Source organism: Hyperolius riggenbachi, chromosome 6 (genome assembly GCF_040937935.1).
Source record: "Hyperolius riggenbachi isolate aHypRig1 chromosome 6, aHypRig1.pri, whole genome shotgun sequence".
NCBI lineage: Eukaryota > Metazoa > Chordata > Amphibia > Anura > Hyperoliidae > Hyperolius > Hyperolius riggenbachi.
In genome coordinates this window covers 352,336,865-352,358,030 of record NC_090651.1, presented here as the reverse complement: position 1 = coordinate 352,358,030, position 21,166 = coordinate 352,336,865, and the positions used below count along the sequence as shown (strand labels likewise).

The 21,166-nt window shown below is 46.4% G+C and overlaps 1 protein-coding gene across 2 annotated transcripts in view; it reads left to right on the top strand.

The window, feature by feature from the left end:
• ECE1 (endothelin converting enzyme 1) overlaps nt 1-21,166 on the top strand; it is a 108,458-nt gene that overhangs the window by 39,407 nt on the left and 47,885 nt on the right. For both annotated transcript variants that reach the window (XM_068241683.1, XM_068241682.1), the window contains 2 exons: nt 10,504-10,645; nt 13,745-13,954. In XM_068241683.1, the coding sequence (XP_068097784.1) occupies nt 10,504-10,645; nt 13,745-13,954 (352 nt within the window). The remainder of the gene's footprint in view (nt 1-10,503; nt 10,646-13,744; nt 13,955-21,166) is intronic.

Below are 21,166 nucleotides of genomic sequence, written 5' to 3'. Positions count from 1 at the left end.
TTGGGGCATATGTTGCCTAGAACTATGTGTGGTGATTGTTAGGTGATAGTTTTCCTGTGATGACAGTACAGACATGCTGAGCAGCCCTTTCTGTCCTGTGAAGCAGGAAAGCTTCCGGCGGGGACACCCGGACATATGCTAGAGTGTCACGTGAAACTAATGATCATTTCAGGTGATGTAAACCTGTCTGAGGATTAGCATAACAGCCAGGCAGTTGTTCTGGGTTTGAATTAATCTGCGCTTTTATCTGACCAGGCAGTGGACTCCATACAGACTGGTCGAAGACTGCAATGGTTTTTCATGAGCCTGATCAGTCCTGAGTCCATTGCAGAAAAGCCCAACTGCAGACATTTTTTTTCCAGACAGTGGATTCCTTAAAGGGGAACTGAAGAGGTATACGGAGGCTGCCATATCTATTTCCTTTTAATCAATACCAGTTGCCTGGCTGCCCTGCTGGTCTATTTCTCTGCAGTAGTATCTGAATAACACCAGAAACAAGCATGCAGCTAGTCTTGTCAGATCTGACTTTAAAGTCTGAAACACCTGATCTGCTGCATGCTTGTTGAGGGGCTATGGCTAATAGTATTAGAGGCAGAGGACCAGCAGGGCAGCCAGGCAACTGGTATTGCTTAAAAGGAAATGAACATGGCAGCCTCCGTATACCTCTCTCTTCAGTTCAGAGATAACCGCACCCCCTTCAGGCTGAATGTGGTATGTTACGGCATAGTATCAACCGATCCATAAAAACAGATTGAAGTGAGAGGAATATGGAGGCTGCCATATTTATTTCCTTTTAAACAATACCAGTTACCTGGCACTCCTGCTGGTCTATTTGGCTGCAGTAGTGTCTGAATCACACCAGAAACAAGCATGCAGCTAATCTTGTCAGATCTGACAATTACGTCAAACACCTGATCTGCTACATGCTTGTTCAGGGTTTATGGATCAAAGCATTAGAGGCAGAGGATCAGCAGGACAGCCAGGCAACTGGTATTAAAAGGAAATGGACATGGCAGCCTCCGTATCCCTCTTGCTTCAGTTGTCCTTTAACCACTTGCCGACGGCTACACGCCGGTAGGCGTGGCCGCGGCGGCAGCCCCAGGACCGCCTAACGCCGATTGGCGGAAAGTCCTGGGGCTTGCATTTGCAGGAGATCGCGCGCAGGATGCGCGCGCATCTCCTGCTTGGTGGGCGGAGCAGAGCTCCGCCTTCAGTCTCCGAGCGGCGATCGACGCTCTGGAGACTGTAACGGCGAAACCGCCGCTTAATTGTATTGTACAGCGCTGCGATCTGCAGCAGCGCTGTACTGGGGACAGCCGTGTGACACGGCTGTCCCACTGGAGGACGAGAGAGCGATCGGCTCTCATAGGCTGAAGCCTAGGACAGCCGATCGCCGTAATTGGCCGGCTGTGGGGAGGGAGGGAGCGAGGGAGGGAAGGGATTTATAGGAAGAGGGTTTTTAAAAAAAAAAATTGGCAACACAAATATTTATTAAAAAAAAAATAAACATGGGGGAGCGATCAGACCCCACCAACAGAGAGCTCTGTTGGTGGGGAGAAAAGGGGGGGGGGGGGAATCACCTGTGTGCTGTGTTGTGCGGCCCTGCAGCTTGGCCTTAAAGCTGCAGTGGCCTTTTAAACTAAAAATTGCCTGGTCACTAGGGGGGTTTAGCCCTGCAGTCCTCAAGAGGTTAAAGCACATCTGAAGTGAGCAGGCTGACATATTTATTTCCTTTTAAACAATGCAAATTCCCTGGCTGTCTTGCTGATCCTCTGCCTCTAATATTTTTATCCATAGACCCTGAACAAGCATGCAGCAGATCGGATGTCTGACTAGATTAGCCACATGCTTGTTTCAGGGTTGGCTCTCACTACTGAAGCATGAAAGATCAGCAGGACTGCCATTCAACTAGTATTGTTTAAAAGGAAATATGGCAGCCTCCATATCACTCTCACTTCAGTTGTCCTTTAAATGTCCTCTGACTGTAGCGAAGCTGCTGCCTGACGATCTGAGCATTTGGGACATCAAATAGTCACTCAGTGCCTTTTATATAGATCTACACACATTTCATCTCCCATACGCGACAGAGGGAGCGCCAGCCCAGTGAGTCACGTCCCGCTGCGTCATTGTGTGTCTGGAGAGCTGCACGGATTGCGAGCTCCACGGACGAGTGGTGAAAATACGGGAAAGTCATCAGGGAGGGGACACAATGGAAGACTAAACAAAGGTGGGTGTGCGGGGGATGGTTGTCATTCCACATGTCATCCAACCGGCACAGACAGGTAACCCGATCTGCCCTCACCCCGCATAGCACAGGTAAGCCAGCCACCTAATCCTCCCCGCAGCTATTAACCATTCACACTGCGAGAGGTGACTAGGTCATCTACAGGCCCCTCCCCACTGCCATTAACCCTTCACACTGCGACAGGTGACCAGGTCATCTACAGGCCCCTCTCTGCAGCTATTAACCATTCACACTGCGACAGGTGACCAAGTCATCTACAGGCCCCTCCCCGCTGCCATTAACCCTTCACACTGCGACAGGTGACCAAGTCACTTGCAGGTTCCCTGTGTGCCGTACAGGAGACAAAGATTACAGCCAATGAAATGCTGATCCCTGCCACGCAGGGTGCCCTTGCGATCCTCAAAATGCATGCGCTTCTAAAACCTAATGGAAGCGCTCTAATGCACATGGCAGAAAACGCATGGATTTCTGCACAGATACGTGTACTCCAGTCATGGACCTCTAGACATGGTGAAAACAAGTTGCTGAAGTTGTATTTCAGAAACTGCTGATGTGCTGGGATTCTCACAAACTACAATCTCTAGAGTTCACAGAGAAAAGTCTAAAGAAAAAACATTCAGCGAGTGGCAGTTGTGTGGGTGAAAATGTGGTGTTTAAAACGAGCAGACCGATGCGGGAAGATAGCGCAACAGTAGCTCAAATAGCTGTTCATTGCAACCAAGATACAGCAAAGTCCCGGCACAATTAGGAATTGCCTGCTTGAGCAACGAGCCTGAAAATGGCACTAAACCCCTGTGACCCCAAATGCCCCCCCCCCCCCAGCCCGTGCTGCAGAAAAATGTATCAATCCTCTGGACGCAGTCTTCTACATTTCCTGTGGCTCCCAGCAGCTTTCCTGCATCCTTTGTATGAGTCCCGGCATGTCATGTGACCTTAAGTGGATCATGTGACATGGTGGGAGCCGTACCTGGACCCAGAGATTGCAGAAGTGTAGAAGACGGCGTCTGGAAGATCGATATCTCTTCTGCTGCGTGAAACCTCTGCACATAACAAAAAGTGCAGACCCCATTGTCCACCTCATGCATGCTGGTTAGCTGAGACTTCCAGATGCCTGAGTTCTGGAGAACGGGGACTTTACTGTATGTAGAATCTCATCGCTGAACACACACGTGAAGCAGATGGGCTACAGCAGCAGAAGACCACACCGGGTGCCACTCCTGTCAGTTCAGTAAAGGACACTGAGACTACATGGGATTCACAGTGTATTTTATACCAACTAAAAGCTTAATGGGAACCAGAAGGGGAAGCAACCACTTTGGATACTTACCTCAGATGGAGGCTACCCACATCCCCTCCACCTCTTTGCCTCAGCGCTGGGATTCCCCTGAAGGTCACAGACAACCCCTTGTAAACGTAGCAGGGCCGCACTGCACAGGGACAGATGCATTGCACCGATGCAGTAGCACGGAGCTTTAACAGGTTGGTCTTTTCCTGCTGAGCCAGAGCAGCGGACCCGTGCTACTGGGCAGGCGTGAGCTGTCCTGTACAGTGCGGCCACATTCGATTTCAAACAGGAATGCTGCTGTGAGCTGGGGGGGGGGGGGGGGGGGGGGGGGCTGGCAGACCCGGCGCTGGAACGGCAAAGGGGGCGGGAATGCCTCTGGAGTATCCAGGACCGTCTCTCTGCCAAGGTATGTATCTAATTTTTTTTCCGAAGTTTCCCACAGATTAGTTTTAACACAGCTGCTAACTGACTCCAACTGCAAACAAGGGACAATACAATTCCCAGGATTATTGCATGTCTGACACATGGCTACACCTACAATTACTGCGGCAGGGTAACTATTGTTCTGGAGGTTTAGCTGCTGCTTACATAGGTTGGAGTTTTATACTCCCATATTCTGCAATGGATGGGTTGGTAGGTGTGTGTGGTTGAGCCAGCGTCTGTCTTTCTTGTCTGGGCACTTGTTTAAACGACCACTATAGCCAAATATTTGAACATTTTAAAATACAATTCTGCCAGAATAAAATGCACCATAAATTACTTTTTTCCTGTCAGTTGCTGTCAGTTTCAGTAGGTAGCAAGAACCTGACAGGTTTTAGACTAGTCCATCTACTCACGGGGAATTCTCATTATTTCCTTAATATTTTTTTTTTTATAGAAAAGCACCCAATAGTAGGGATCTGTATAACCATGCTGGCCAGCCTTGCCTCCCTACTTACTGGCACGCTATTATTGCAGTTTGAATGAGCAACTGCTGTTCGTTGAGTGCGTTTGGAAATAAAGAAAACCATAAGAATCCCCCATGGAAGTGATGGACTATTTCAAAACTTGTCAGATCTGTCACGTTTTTACGTGGAAAAGAATTTCATAGTATTTTCTGGAACAAATGCACATTTTATACATATGCATACACCTGCATTTTAAATGTTACATTTTTTCACGGAAGTGGTCCTTAAAGAGAACCAGAGATGAAGCACCCTCTTGTATTTTACTTTATAAATCAGTGGGAACATGACGGTAAACGCCTAATCTGCTCTTTGTTTCATTGTTCTCTGTTTAATCTGACTGTTATCACCTCTGATAAGAATCCCCGACTGAGCGCTCACTCTAGCTTTGCTACGGAAAGATTATAGCTGAGTCTGTCTTCTCTGGTGTCTTTTCCAAGCCTGCCCCCTTGTGGCTCTGCTATGACTCAGCTATAATTATTCCCTGCAAAGCCAGACTGAATGCTCAGTCCGGGATTCTTATCACAGCTGATAACAGACACTTTTAGCAGTGAGGATGAAACAGAGCATGGTGAGCGTTTTCTCTAATGCTATTACTGATATGTATGGTAAAATACACAAGGGTGCTTCGTCTCTGGTTCCAATTAAAGGGGAACCTGAGGAGAGAGGGATATGGAGGCTGCCATGTTTATTTCCTTTTAAACCATGCCAGTTGCCTGGAAGTCCTCCTGATCCTGTGTCTCTAATACTTTTAGCCATAGACCCTGAACAAGCATGCAGCAGATCAGGTACTGTGACTCGGCTGACTCTGGTATTACCGGATTAGCCATATGCTTGTTCCAGGGTTTTGACTCACATGACTTGTGCCAGATCGGCAGGGCTGCCAGGCATTGTTTACAAGGAAATTAATGTCAGCCTCTAACTTTCACCTTGGGTTCCCTTTAAGGGATTTTCAGTTTCTCTGGTTTCTAGTTATTTGGGTGCGAATAGTTATAAATATCCAAGCTGAGCGGTGAATGTAATGTACGTTAGAACAATAGCCATGTTGGTGAGTGCCAGAACGGTTTTTGGAAAGGGGTCCTGGAGAAGGGGAGAGGCTTGTGAGAAATCCTGTATGCAGAGTGGGAGGAGGTACTTATGGTTGGGAGACATTTCATGTGATTGGTTCAATATCTACCAGCATGCAAACTGCAGCATAATAGAAAAAAAAGTTTTCTTTCATAGCAAAGTTATTCAGCAGTTCCCGAAACTTCATAGCCCTGTGCTGACGTCTGGCTCAGCCTTGCTGATTCTGTTCCTAGCAACTAAAAATTGCGTTTTGTCAGACTTGTGTTGCTTTCAACGGAATTACTGCACTGCGGTCCTGTTTATTAGTAGTAGAGACCACCCCAGCTTCAGGCGGGAGCCCCCTCCATAGACTTTTATACTGAAATGAAATGTTTTGTAACGTCTTTAGCATCCCGCCGGTCAGACCTGTGTTCTTCCCCCAGCAGTCCGCTCCTCCCAGTGGAATGGAGTGTGTCTAATCCCCACCATAATACAGAGATTACGGATCTGGGTGGAGTGAGTTCCCAGCCCTTGGTGTGTAAGTGGAGCGAGAGACCTGTGGAATCTGCTTGGATATTTTCCTTTCCGGAGAATTTTCTTACAAGCCTCTAAGTGGATTTAGCCTGGCGCAGTTCCAGCCGGCTGTAATCCACTATCTAAACAAGCATAAACCATTCTCCCATCTCTGCTCACACGAGGCGGCCGCAGCCATTCTCTGCTCACACGGGGCGGCCGCAGCCGTCCTCTGCTCGCACGGGGCAGCCGCACTGGGCTGGAGTGCTGTGTGGATGAGGGTGGAGGTGGCTGGAGGGGAGACTTATGTGGACTGTCTGATACCCTCTGACCCATGTGCCCAGTCTTAAGCCTCATATATACACACACAAAAGTAGTTTGGAACACCAAAAGTCAGATTTTGCCATACTGGACATCAATTGTGTGTAAACATTTAGCCAAATGACAAGTGACTGGAAATTTTTACTGAGTTCTGAAGCCAGTAGAAAATATACCTGGTCTCCCAGAATGGTCTGGGAGGAAAATTCTACATCTAAACAGCCTAGGCTAAGCATCACTGGGAGGGCGGGGTTACATTCTAATATACTGCTCAGTGTTCTCCCCAGAATTTTTTTCCAGCCGGGTGGCATGAAATAGTAGCCGGGTGGCATGAAAAAGTAGCCGGGTGAGGCGAGTTGAAAATGCAGGGCAACTGTGCTTACAGCATAGGAGGTGAGCCGATGACAGCCGGGTGGTCACCAAATCTAGCCGGGTGTAGCACCCGGCTAAAAGAGCCTGGGGAGAACACTGCTGCTATATATAGATACAGGAAGTGTTTCCGATGCTGAAACCAGGAAAATTAAGTTTTTTTTAAAGTGGGTATCTTGAATAATTTACTACAGTCTACTATGTCACTACAGGGCCTCCTCCCCCCCCCCCCCCCCCCCCCTAATGGCGATAACCGATAACCCCAACCTGAGCTCGGTGTAGGAAAAAAGAGCTGGGAGCGGTAAGCCCAAGCTCAGGTCGGGTTAGGGAATTACCCCATTTGCATGTGGATTTGGAGTCCCGCACGCAATCAGCGTCTGTCTTTTGTGGTAGTGTTCTGTGGACTGATGAAACAAAATTAGAACTGTTTGGGCCCATGGATCAACGCTATGTTTGGAGGAGGAAGAACAAGGCCTATGAAGAAAAGAACACCTTGCCTACTGTGAAGCATGGTCAATCATGCTTTGGGGCTGTTTTGCTTCTGCAGGTACAGGGAAGCTTCAGCCTGTGGAAGGTACCATGAATTCTCTTCAGTACCAGGAGATATTGGATGAAAATGTGTTGCAGTCCGTCACAAACCTGAGGCTTGGGAGACGTTGGACCTTTCAACAGGACAATGGTCCCAAGCATACCTCCAAGTCCACTAGAGCATGGTTGCAGATTAAAGGCTGGAACACTTTGGAGTGGTCATCGCAGTCACCAGACTTAAATCTAATTGAGAACCTCTGGTAGGACTGAAAGAAAGCAGTTGCAGTGCGCAAGCCTAAGAATGTGACTTAACTGGAGGCTTTTGCCCATGAAGAATGGGCTAAGATACTCGTGATCGCTGCAAGACACTTGTGTCAAGCTATGCTTCACGTTTAAAAGCTGTTATAACTGGAAAACGATGTTAAGTACTAAGAATGAATGTCACTTGGGGGATGAATAAAACTGATAATGATGTGACTGACCACAGAAAAGACATTTGTGGTTATTTCATTATAAATGTTATGTTATATTTGTCTGACTTACAAGTGCCTCTTTGATTTAATTCTAAACAAGATGACTGAAATGATCAAAATTAATGTCAAACTGGCCAAAACACCCAATTTCAGTGGCGGCTGAATAATTTTGAACACAACTGTATATAGCTGTGACATCTTCTGAGGCACTTTACAGAGTACATAGTCAGGTCACTGACTGTCCTCAGAGGAGATCAGTCTAATGTCCTACCATATTAATATTATGTATTTAACTTATTAGCTATGAACTAGTAAACCCCCTCCCAATTCTCAAGAGAATTGCGTGCACAAGTGCGTCTGCGTACTCACAGCCTTCGTACTGCGTTGGGGGTGGCACAGGCATTGGAGTCGTGGTGACATTTATGTTGTGGATAATGTTAGGCCAATCCCACAAGCTTAAAACTCAAGTCTTGAAATTTGATATAGTATTAAAGTTGGGCTTAGTGTCTATAAAATCCGGATTATACTGTACACTTCTATATTCTACATATAAAGTCCTTGCCTAATATGTGATTATGGTGCACAGTGAATGCAGAGGGTGCGATCTGCTACTGTAGTGTCCGGAAGTGACTGGGTTAAAGCTCACCTAAAGTGACATGGATATGGAGGCTGACATATTGGCCTCAATTCACTAAGCATTACCCCATTCGGTAATGTAGAAAACAGCTGAATTTACCCATCACCTTGCCAAATCCCAATTCACTAAACCTATTACACAATTAAAAATACGGGGTTAAAGTTGCTGTAGTGTGTGGTAATGATGGGGTTAAAGTTGCTGTAGTGTCTGGTAATGATGGGGTTAAAGTTGCTGTAGTGTCTGGTAATGATGGGGTTAAGGTTGCTGTAGTGTCTGGTAATGATGGGGTTAAAGTTGCTGTAGCGTCTGGTAATGATGGGGTTAAGGTTTCTGTAGCGTCTGGTAATGATGGGGTTAAGGTTGCTGTAGCGTCTGGTAATGATGGGGTTAAGGTTGCTGTAGGGTCTGGTAATGATGGGGTTAAGGTTGCTGTAGCGTCTGGTAATGATGCGAAGGTTGCTGTAGCGTCTGGTAATGATGCGAAGGTTGCTGTAGCGTCTGGTAATGATGGGGTTAAGGTTGCTGTAGCGTCTGGTAATGATGGGGTTAAGGTTGCTGTAGCGTCTGGTAATGATGGGGTTAAGGTTGCTGTAGGGTCTGGTAATGATGGGGTTAAGGTTGCTGTAGGGTCTGGTAATGATGGGGTTAAGGTTGCTGTAGCGTCTGGTAATGATGGGGTTAAGATTGCTGTAGCGTCTGGTAATGATGGGGTTAAGATTGCTGTAGCGTCTGGTAATGATGGGGTTAAGATTGCTGTAGCGTCTGGTAATGATGGGGTTAAGGTTGCTGTAGCGTCTGGTAATGATGCGAAGGTTGCTGTAGCGTCTGGTAATGATGGGGTTAAGGTTGCTGTAGTGTCTGGTAATGATGGGGTTAAGGTTGGCATGAGGTGAGTGACATCCTGCAGCTGCTGCGGCGCTATGCCTGGAATGTGCACTGTAATGTGTAATCAGGTGCCTCATGACGTTTAGGCCGGCTGCGGTTTCCTAACATTCTGCTGTCTGCCGCAGGAAGCTGGGCTCAGTGACGTCCCTGTATAAACATGCGTCTTTTTCTCCTCATCGAAGGCTCACCACACACCATACAATGTTGGTTGTGCAATCTTACCACTTTCGTGTAGTTTAAAGGAAACGAGGTAAAAATAGATGAGATAAACTCCTTTTCCTCAAATTATTATTTTTTTTTATATACCGCAGTTTTATTTTATATTTCAATCCATTTTTTTAAGTATTCACGGTTTCATTCTCTGCTCATTGACACATGCATTGAGATATGCCAGAGCTAAAATCTATGAACTATTGCCCCCTTTTATCTTTCCTGCTCTGAGATCAGTGAGGTTACACTACAGTCCTGAGGGACAGAAACTGTCACTTGCCCACCTGTATAACTCTGTATGTGTAAATACACATCTATCCTATCATGTCACATGTCGCCTTGTGTATTCTATAAAAAGCTTATTAAAGAAAACCTGTATTGAGAAAAACCTCCCCTGAAGGGTACTCTCGTGTGGGAGAAGCCTCCGGATCCTATTGAGGCTTCCCCCGTCGTCCTCTGTCCAACAGCGGCGGAGATGAAGCTCCCCGAACAGCAGAGATGTAAATATTCACCTTCCCGACTCCAGCTCAGGCGCAGTATTGGCTCTCCTTCTCCGAGATAGGCGGAAATAGCCGATCGCTGTCGGGCTGCTCTACTGCGCAGGCGCAAGTCTCCTGCGCAGTAGAGCGGACCCGGCGGAGATCGGCTATTTTCGCCTATCTGCGCGCGGAAAGCCGCAACAGTGCCCCCGCTGGAGCCAGGAAAGGTAAATAAAACAGCGCTTATCACCTCTTGTTAGGCTTGTCGAGGGGGGATTCCGGGACACTTCGGGGGAGCCAGCACTGGGCTGCCTGCAGCTACAGGGGAGGGGGAAGCCTCATTGAGACCCTGAGGGTTCCCCCTCCCGAGGGGAGTACCCCCAGGGGAACTTTTTTTTGATACAGGTTCTCTTTAAAATTATTCATTCAAAGTATTTTCAGTCTGTTAGGCCTTACAATACCTGGATTTGGTAAATCTCTACAACCAAGATTGTATAGTGTGTTGGGCCTTATGTGAGCGGCACTGCGATCACCTGACTGTACTGACTGCAGCCCAATGCTTGTCCACAGGTGCAGCTGCGGGGGACGCGGAAGCGGAGCAGCTGCTGGACGGAGAGGACACACGTGGAGAAGAGGCTTCTGGTCCTGGTCGCCATCTTGTGCCTCGGGCTACTGGTGTGCCTGCTGTCTCTGGCTCTGCAGTATAGAAACAGTAGGTGGTCTTCCTCTCTGGCTGACGGGAGCCAATGGATAGTTCATAACAGGGGCAGCTTTATTAAAATCGCTGCATAGAAGGTGGGGATGCTAAAGAACAATTCTGAAAGAAACTGTTTTTCTGTAAACGCCACATACCTATAGAGCTTTTGGCCAGCAACATTAGAAAGATTTTCAGGTCTCTCAACACAGCCTGTGTGAAAAAAAGCCTTGTTTACCAGCTGTTTGTAACAATATTGTCAGCATCAGGGGAGGGGGAGGCAAAGTTGAACTGTAACCTGGCTGTAAACTGTTTATTTTACACTGCATGGCAGAGAGGGAGAGACAGGAACACAGAGCTTCAACTGATTTACACACATTTGAAGCTATATTTCTGCTTTCGATCATTCTGAACAAATTTTTTTCCAGTATTACTGCTAGTGAAGACTGTCTGTATGCTGGATGTGCTGGACACAGTCCTTCATAGTAATGCCCACAGTGAAAACTGTTTTCTGTAAATGTCATATAAAACATGAAAAGATGAAAAAAGCCTTTGCATTGCTATTAATTACTGGAAATCTATGTGGCATTTAGAATTGTAGTTCACTTTAGCACTTCGGTTAACTGATAGTTGTCCTTTAACCACCCTGGCGTTCAGATTAAATCGCCAGGGTGGCTGCGGGAGGGTTTTTTTTAAATAAAAAAAAAACTATTTCATGCAGCCAACTGAAAGTTGGCTGCATGAAAGCCCACTAGAGGGCGCTCCGGAGGCGATCTTCCGATCGCCTCCGGCGGCAAGAAATAACACGGAAGGCCGCAATGAGCGGCCCTCCGTGTTTCGCTTCCCTCGTCGCCATGGCGACGAGCGGAGTGACGTCATGGACGTCAGCCGACGTCCTGACTTCAGCCGCCTCCGAGCCAGTCCTTAGCGCTGGCCGGAACTGTTTGTTCCGGTTACGCTGGGCTCGGGCGGCTGGGGGGACCCTCTTTCGCCGCTGCACGCGGCGGATCGCCGCGCTGCAGCGGCGATCAGGCAGCACACGCGGCTGGCAAAGTGCCGGCTGCGTGTGCTGCTTTTTATTTGGTGGAAATCGGCCCAGCAGGGCCTGAGCGGCAGCCTCTGGCGGTGTTGGACGAGCTGAGCTCGTCCAGACCGCTCAGCAGGTTAAAGCACACCTGAAGTGAGAGTGATATGGAGGCTGCCATATTTATTTCCTTTTTATACAGTGCAGATTGCCTGGCGACCATGCTGATCCTCTGCCTCTAAAGGTGGCTGTACAATCAGGCGACTTCACGGTGGATCGACCATGCGATTTGATTATCATAATCTGATGAAAATCGGTGCTGACGAGCAAGCCCAATCGATGTGACCAATTTCAGGCTGAAATTGGCTGCATGTATCGATCAGACATGCTGCAAGATGTAGGGCCGACATGCTTGATGGGGTGCGCGGCGGTATTGGCATGCGATATGTGGACGACCAATGAATGCGATGGTACCCCTGGCACTGCCCCCCTAGTGTAAAATGCACCCCGTAGATGTATACTCTACCTGTCAGTATACATGGGCGTGTGTGACGACACGCGAGTGTATGTGGACGAAACATGGAACCAGCGGCGGACACCGACAGGTAAAGTATACTGCATGGGGCACCCGGGGGGCTCATTTTTACATTGGGGACAGCGTTGATATTGCACACTGCTACCATCACGCATCCGATCGAGCAAGTCGGCACTGTATCTTGCAGCATGTCCATTCGGTACATGCGTCCAATGTCGGCTGTTTGGGCACCTTAATACTTTAACGCATGCTTGTTCAGGGTCTACAGCTAAGAGTACCCAGCAAGCTCATGGTGAACCACAATGGACCAAAAATCCCTCTTGCTAAAATGCTATGGAAAACAAGTTTGCTTTCTAAAAACAGAAAGTATTTGCAATAGCAAGAGCTTTCTGCTGGTGGCCACTGATTGCTGCTGCAATGTCTTTTTTTTTTTTTTTTTATTTTTTTTTTTTCTTTACATAAAAATGACTTTTTTTTTCCTTTCCTTCCCATCCCCCCTCCCTCCCCCACAAGAGCCAATCAGTGTGATCGGCTCTCATGGGCAGCAGCCTATGAGAGTGATTACTTTTTAAACCACTCGAGGGGACAGCTCAGTGACAGAGCTGTCCCCAGTATAGCGGTGCAGGAGATCTCAGTGCTGTACTAGCAAATAACGGCTTTTTTTTTTTTCTGTTTTACAGCCTGTCAGATGCGATCGCTCTGTGTCTCGGCAGGGAATGATAGCGCATGTACGTGAGCGTTCCCTGCTAATCTCCGCCCCCAGGACTTGACACCGATCGGCATTAGGCAGTCCTGGGGGAGCCACTCTGCGGCCGCCGATCGGCATTTGCAGAGTGGTTAAGAAGGCAAACTTTGTGTTTTCCTGAACAAGCATGCAGATCAGATGTTTCTGACTGAAGTCTGACAGGATTAGCTGCATGCTTGTTCCAGGTGTGAGATTCACACTAGTGATGCCTTAAAGCTCAGCAGGGCTGCCAGGCAACCGGTCCTGTTTAAAAGGAAATAAATATGGCAGCCTCCATATCCCTCTCACTTTGTGTCCTTTCAGCAGATTCCCAAATGAAGGTTTCTGATTGGAGCCCAACTCTGCAACTTGGAGCTGGGGCAATCCAAATTAATTGCATCTGATTGGCCCAGGTCCAAGCTTTAATCTATTTCTATTTGCATGCAAGCTATAATTATTTGCATCTTAGTTTTATTCTAAAGCCTGGTACACACTTTCAATTATGATTGGCCAATCACTGACCAATTTTACCTCCTGTCTGTAGTATAAGGGCCAACAGATATTAAATACTAAGAGCAGATTGTGTAGGTAAACCCTCATACTACATGGAGGTGGTAACACTGGTCATTCCCAATTCTCTACCATGCTGGTCGTTGTCTTCGTCCACAGCTGAGTTCAGACCAGCGTTTGTAGCTTTAGTGAGATACTGATCCTTCCAAGTTGATGCAAATTTGATGCAAACATACAGAGCTTGGAATTGATTCTCAGTAGTATATTGCAGGTTATTGGTGATGCAGCAGAAAAGATTTTACTTTCTTTCTGATTGCGTTTCAGAAAACCGTCTCTGCCTGTCGGACTCTTGCATATCTGTCACCAGCTCTATCCTGCGTTCGCTGGATCACACCGTGGACCCCTGCCAGGACTTCTACAGTTACGCCTGCGGTGGGTGGATCAAAGCCAACCCGGTGCCCGATGGCCACTCCCGCTGGGGCACCTTCAATGAGCTGTGGGAGCACAACCAGGCCATCATGAAACACCTCCTGGGTGAGTTGTATCCCCTCTGCACACAATACACTCCTATTCACCCTCTGCTTACTAAAACTCCTCATGAATTGTATAGATGCCAATAAAATAGCTGCTAGGGTTTAAAATAAGGATTGGATTACAAAATACTGCACGTTGCAGTACAAACATGCTTAGGCTAATGCTCTGCATGGCTCCTCCTTTGATTAATCATTACGTTTGATTGGATCACACCCCTCTAGCACCTGCCTCAATCTGGATCACACCCCTCTAGCACCTGCCTCAGTCTGGATCACACCCCTCCAGCACCTGCCTCAGTCTGCATCACACCCCTCCAGCACCTGCCTCAGTCTGCATTACACCCCTCTAGCACCTGCCTCAGTCTGGATTGCAACCCGTCAGCACCTCCCACAGTCTGCATTACACCTTTTTAGCCCTTTCCCACTACAGATCACATTGGCAAATGCACTGCGGTTCCCATCGCAGTTTGCAGTGTCTTCCAAATGAGACTTCCCATACATTACATCACATTTTTTTCTGCAATCATTCTGTACAGCACAAAGGGGATTTTTGCAGAGCTGAGGGGGTGGGGCTTTGCACTGCATGGTTGAATGGCACAATAATCACATAGCGCTTTGCTTGCAGCTTGCTACGCCATTATCACTCTCCAATGGACTGCAACCTAAACACAATTGCAGGAATACTGCAGAGAGCCATACAATTGAGTTCAGGTAATAATCGCATTGTGTCCGATCGCACCGCCCCTGCGATTTAGTAAAAAAAATGGAAAATTGTGTCCCGTCCAATGTTATTGTGATGGATGTATCGCTGAGTAATAGGTGAGCCCTTCCCTCTCATCACCTTCCGTCTGCGTTCTTACATCTGCGCCGGTCTCTGGAACCGATGTAACGTTATCCATTCTGTTCGCTGAGCGGAATCTCCGATTGCGAGTCTTGTCATTTGGAAGGTTTCTTTTACTCAGGTTACCACGGGGTCACGTTAGTGATTTCACATGTAATGCTATTAAGGCTCGCCACCGGCAGGTTGCCATGGTTACATGATGGCCGCCTAATCCCTGGCTGGAAATAATCCAGTTATCCACTCCAACTGCATAGGGCAAATACTGTATATAAATACAGATGTATTTTGGGGCACATTTGGGACATTTTATATAGAACTTGAGTGGGCGTGTTCAATTTACTCTCCCGCCCAGCTGACTCTTTTGAAAAAAGAAAAGGTACCCAAAACACAGCACCAAACCACTCCATATAATAACCAAATTGCAAATACTTTATTTGACGAAAGACAAACAATTAAAATCAATGTTAAAATTCACCAAAAGGTGATAGCAGCGGTGTACAACAATATAGTAAGTATTATTATAAATAATCCATAATATTGAAAACTCACAACCACAAGATGTATAGGGTGTATATAGTATAATAACAATCTAAAAGGCTAGGGCCCTCCAATAAAACAATAATTAAATATAAGGACCATACATGAACTGTGCAAAAAATGCAAACTGTGTGTTACCCAATTATATGACAAATCCACTGGGACATAGGACGACAAGCGAACCCATTTGTCCTATGTCCCAGTGGATTTGTCATATAACTGGGTAACACACAGTTTGCATTTTTTGCACAGTTCATGTATGGTCCTTATATTTAATTATTGTTTTATTGGAGGGCCCTAACCTTTTATATTGTTCATCTATATATATAAAATCGGATGTATGTGTGTGTGTGTGTGTGTGTGTGTATGTGTGTGTGTATGTGTGTGTGTATGTGTGTGTGTGTGTGTATGTGCCGCGATCACTCGAAAACCCCTTGACCGATTTGAACGAAACTTGGTATACAGGTTCCTTACTACCTGGGATGATAGGTTCTGGGGGTCTCGCGGCCCCCCTGCCCACCTGGGCGGAGCTACAAACAGCAAATCAGATTCCACCCATTCAAGTCAATGGAAAAAATGTAAAAGGCTGCCATTCTCACAGTAATCAAGCCAGAGTCCCCACACTTGGCACAGTTGGTCACTTGGTGACTGAGGTTACAAATCCAGGAAAAGCGGGTGGAGCATAAAACAGCCAATCAAAATTCAGCCATTCCTTTTAAATGGGAAAAAATGCAGCCATTCTTACACTGTTAATCGCAGGGTTCTCAAACTTGCCACACTTCGCCACTGGGTGAATAAGATTAAGATTTTGGAAAGTGGGTGGAGCCTACAACAGCCAATCAAAATTCACCTATTGCGTTTAAAGGGGAATATTTAAACTGCTGCCATTCTTACACTGTTTATGGCAGAGGCTTCAGACTTGCTGCAGTCAGTCATTAGGTGACTGGGGTCCAAATTCACTAAAGGGGCGGGGCCACAAACAGCCAATCAGATTTCTTTGCTGGATAAACTGCTTCCATTCACACAATTTTGATGCCAGGAACCTGAAAGCTCACAAAATTGGTCATTGAGTGACTGTGTGACAAGGTTACACAAAGTGGGTGGAGCCAAAAACACATTTTACTGGGAAAATATAAACTGCAGCCATTCTTACACTGTTAATGGCAGGGTTGTCAAACTTTGCACAGTTGGTCATTGAGTGAATGTGATTAAGATTTTGGGAAGTGGGTAGAGCCTACAACAGCCAATCAAAATTCAACTTTTGATTGTCAAAGGGAATATTTAAACTGCAACCATTCTTATACTGTTAATAGCAGATGCCTCAAACCTGGTACAGCTGGGCACTGGGTGACTGGGGTTCAAATTCAGAAAGGGGCGGAGCCACAAACAGCCAATCAGATATACAAAGTATTGATACCAAGGATCCCAAAGCTGATAAACTTGGTACTTGAGTGACTATATGTCAAGGTTACAAAAAGTGGGCGGTGCCAGAAACTTAATTTTTTACATGGCAGGGTTCCCAAACTTGATACAATTGGCCACTGGGTGCCTGGGATTATTATTCAGAAATGTGGGTGGAGCCTACAACAGCCAATCAAAATTCAGCTATTGATTTTCATGGGGAATATTTACATTGCTACCATTCTTACACTGTTAATGGCAGAGGCCTCAAACCTGATACAGTCAGTAATTGGGTGACTGGGGACCAAATTCACTAAAGGCGGTGGAGCCACAAACAGCCAATCAGATTTGTTAGATTGATTTCAGCCATTCTGTTATTGGCAGGGTTCTCAAACTTGACACAGTTGGCCACTGGGTGACTAGGATTAATATTTAGGAAAGTGGGTGGAGTGTACAGCAGCCAATCAAAATTCATCTTTTGATTTTCAAGGGGAATATTTACATTGCTGCCATTCTTGCACTGTTAATGGCACAGATTATTATACAGAAAAGTGGGTGGAGCCTAAAAAAAACAATCAAAATTCACCTGTTGATTTTCAAAGGGAATATTAAAATTGCTGCCATTCTTGCACTGTTAATGGCACAAGCCTCAAACCTGGTACAGTTGATCATTGGGTCACTGGGGTTCAAATTCAGAAAAGGGGATAGAGGAGGCAGGGGCAAACTTGGCCCTCCAGCTGTTGAGGAACTACAAGTCCCACAATGCATTGCAGGAGTCTGACAGCCACAGTCATGACTCATAAACGCAAATGCATTGTGGGATTTGTAGTTCCTTAACAGCTGGAGGGCCAAGTTTGCCCATGCCTGTGATAGAGCCACAAACAGCCAATCAGATGTTTCATTTCACTGGGAAAATACAAATTATTGATGCCAAGGACCCAAAGCTCACAAACATGGTCATTGAGTGACTGTGTGTCCAGTTTACAAAAAGTGGGCGGAGCCAAAAACAAATTTCAATGGGAAAATGTAAACTGCAGCCCTTCTTCACTGTTAATGGCAGGGATCTCAAACTTTGCCAAGATGGTCACTGGGTGACTGAGATTAATATTCAGGGAAGTGGGTGGAGCCTATAATTGCCAAAATAGCCAAAATAGTCAAAATTCACCTGTTGATTTTCAAAAGGAATATTTAAATTGCTGCCATTTTTACACTGGTATTAGCAGATCAGAGCAGTTTCTAGGCTAAATTTCACCCAGGGCGAGGGTGTAAAAATCGCCCCCCACCCCACCCCCATGGAGCCAGGCATAGGTGCCCGCAGTACAGGTTGAACAGGTTAGCTACGTAGGTGCCTCCAGTATAGGGTAGCCTGCATAGTTGCCCCCAGTGTAGGTTAGATAGGTAGGTGCCTGCTTTATAGGTTATCTACGTTGGTGCCTCCAGTATAGGGTAGCCCGTATAGTTGCCACCAGTGTGGGTTAGATAGGTAGGTGCCCCCAGTATAGTTTAGATAGGTAGGTGCCCGCAGTATAGGTTAGATAGGTAGGTTCCCGCAGTATAGGTTCGATAGGTAGGTTCCCCCAGTATGGGTTAGATCGGTAGGTTCCCCCAGTATAGGTTCAATAGGTAGGTTCCCCCAGTATAGGTTAGATAGGTAGGTCCCCCCAGTATGGGTTAGATAGGTAGGTTCCTGCAGTTTAGGATAGTTAGGTAGGTTCCCGCGGTATAGCTTGGCTAGGTAGGTTCCCGCAGTATAGGTTAGTTAGGTAGGTTCCCGCAGTATAGGTTAGTTAGGTAAGTTCCCGCAGTATAGGATAGTTAGGTAGGTTCCCACAGTATAGCTTGGCTAGGTAGGTTCTCGCAGTATAGGTTAGTTAGGTAGGTTCCCGCAGTATAGGTTAGTTAGGTAGGTTCCCGCAGTATAGGTTAGTTAGGTAGGTTCCCGCAGTATAGGATAGTTAGGTAGGTTCCTACAGTATAGCTTGGCTAGGTAGGTTCCCGCAGTATAGGTTAGTTAGGTAGGTTCCCGCAGTATAGGTTAGTTAGGTAGGTTCCCGCAGTATAGGTTAGTTAGGTAGGTTCCCGCAGTATAGGTTAGTTAGGTAGGTTCCCGCAGTATAGGTTAGTTAGGTAGGTAGGTTCCTGCAGTGTAGGATAAATAGGTAGGTTCCTGCAGTTTAGGTTAGTTAGGTAGGTTCCCACAGTTTAGGTTAGTTGGTATGGGCGGTATGAGTTGGGCGCAGGAGCGGGGGGAGCGAACATAATAGTAATAACTCACCTGCTTCCGCCGAACCCGCGCTGCTTCAATGTCCTTCCTTTCCCGGCATCTATCTCATTAGTCACAGTGCTTCCTGTGATGACATGCGGTATGTCATCACAGGGGGCGCTGTTACCAGGCGACGGACGCCGGGAGAGGAAAGATATTGAAACTGCGGGGAACGGATGAAGAAGGTGAGTTATAACTATTATGTCCGTTCCCCCGCTCCGGCGCCCCCCCTCCTGCCGCACAATAAAGCACCCCGGGCGATTGCACGTATCACACACCCATAGAAACGGGGCTGTAGCAGATGCCTCAAACCTGCTATAGTTGGTCATTGGGTGACTGGGGTTCAAATGTTGGAGAGGAGTGCAGCCACAGACAGCCAATCTGATTTGTTTAATTTCTATGGGAATATACAAATTATTGATGCCAAAGACCCCGAAGTTCACAAACTTGGTCATTGAGTGTTCGTGCATTAGGGTTAGAAAAAGTGGGCGGAGCCAAAACCGGTCAAATACATACACAGGCAGTTCCACGTCATTAGTGGGTGGAGACAAATGCAAATTTCACTGGGAAAATGTAAACTGCAGCCATACTTACACTGTTAATGGTAGGGTTCTCAAACTTTGCACAGTTGGTCACTGGGTGACTGGGTTAAATATTCAGAAAAGTGGGTGGAGCCTACAAAAGTGAATCAAACTTCACCTATTGCTTCTCAAGGGGAATATTTAATTGCTGCCATTCTTGCACTGTTAATGGCACAGGCCTCAAACCTGCTACAGTTGGTCATTGGGTGACTGGGGTTCAAATTCAGAAAAGGGGTGGAGCCACAAACAGCCAATCAGATTTTTTTCATTTCAATGCAAATTATTGTTTCCAAAGACCGCAAAGCTCACAAACTTGGTCATTGAGTAATTGTGTGTTAGGGTTAGAAAAAGTGGGCGGAGCCAACACTAGCCAAATACATTCCCGGGCAACGCCGGGCAATCAGCTAGTATACTATATACACCCTATACATCTTGTGGTTGTGAGTTTTCAATGTTATGGATTATTTATAATATTTACTATATTGTTGTCCTTTCTGTACACCGCTATCACCTTTTAGTGAATTTTAACATTGATTTTAATTGTTTGTCTTTCATCAAATAAAGTATTTGCAATTTGAATATTATATGGAGTGGTTTGGTGCTGTGTTTTGGGTACCTTTTCTTTAGTTTTCATGGTTGTTTATTACCCAATTAGCACATCCCGTCCTGATTATTTTTATTGCTATATTGATGGTGGTTGTCCATATGTTTAAAATAATTCTGCAGCTGACTCTTTTGTCGCTTGGCTGCTGGTGCCTGTGAGAAGTCCTTTAAACTTACAGAAATGGTAAGAAATGTAGACCCAGTCTTCATCACACAATGGCTGGACTATTGCAATGATCTTTATGCAGGCCTTCTAAATAAAGACTTGTACCACCTGCGGCTAGTACAGGCTGTTTACAAGCCAACCCCACCATTGCCACATAACACCAACCCTTTGCTCACCACACTGGCTACCGATAAAATGGAGAATCCTTTTCAAAATGTAATATGCTAACATTAAAATCCCTACATGACCCAGGCCCACAATCCCTACTGACACACCTCCCACAACCTCAGATCAAAAGGATCTAATAACTTGACCACCCCCAGAGTTCAACGGAAAGCCTTTGGAGCCAGAGCTTTCTGTCATGCTGCCCCTACCCTGTGGAATGCCTTGCCAAACTTAATCGAGACAGCTCCACGCCAGCGAGACCGGGAGAGGAGCCAGGAGGACGCCGGGGACTTCGCGGCCTAGGGTGGGCTAGAGGAAGCCCCGGGTGAGTACCAGTTTTTTAAAAAAAATTTTTTACTGCTCCGGGTCCCTTTAAATAAAAACTGAAAACCCACTGTTTAGTCTGGCATTTATGATCTCATAACATTTCCCCGCTGTACACATCACTATGTACAGATCTGAGACAAGCTTATGCGGTTTGGGTCCTCCTGGAGAAAAGCGGTTTACAAATTTTGTCATTGTTGAAGTTTGCAGTGCCTTTCTCTGACCTTGTTCTCTCTAATTGGGGAAGAGGCAGAATGTGGCGTCAGACAGCAGGAAAGTGTACACTCATACATCTGTGGGTCAGAAATGAATGATATGGTGATCTTCTAATA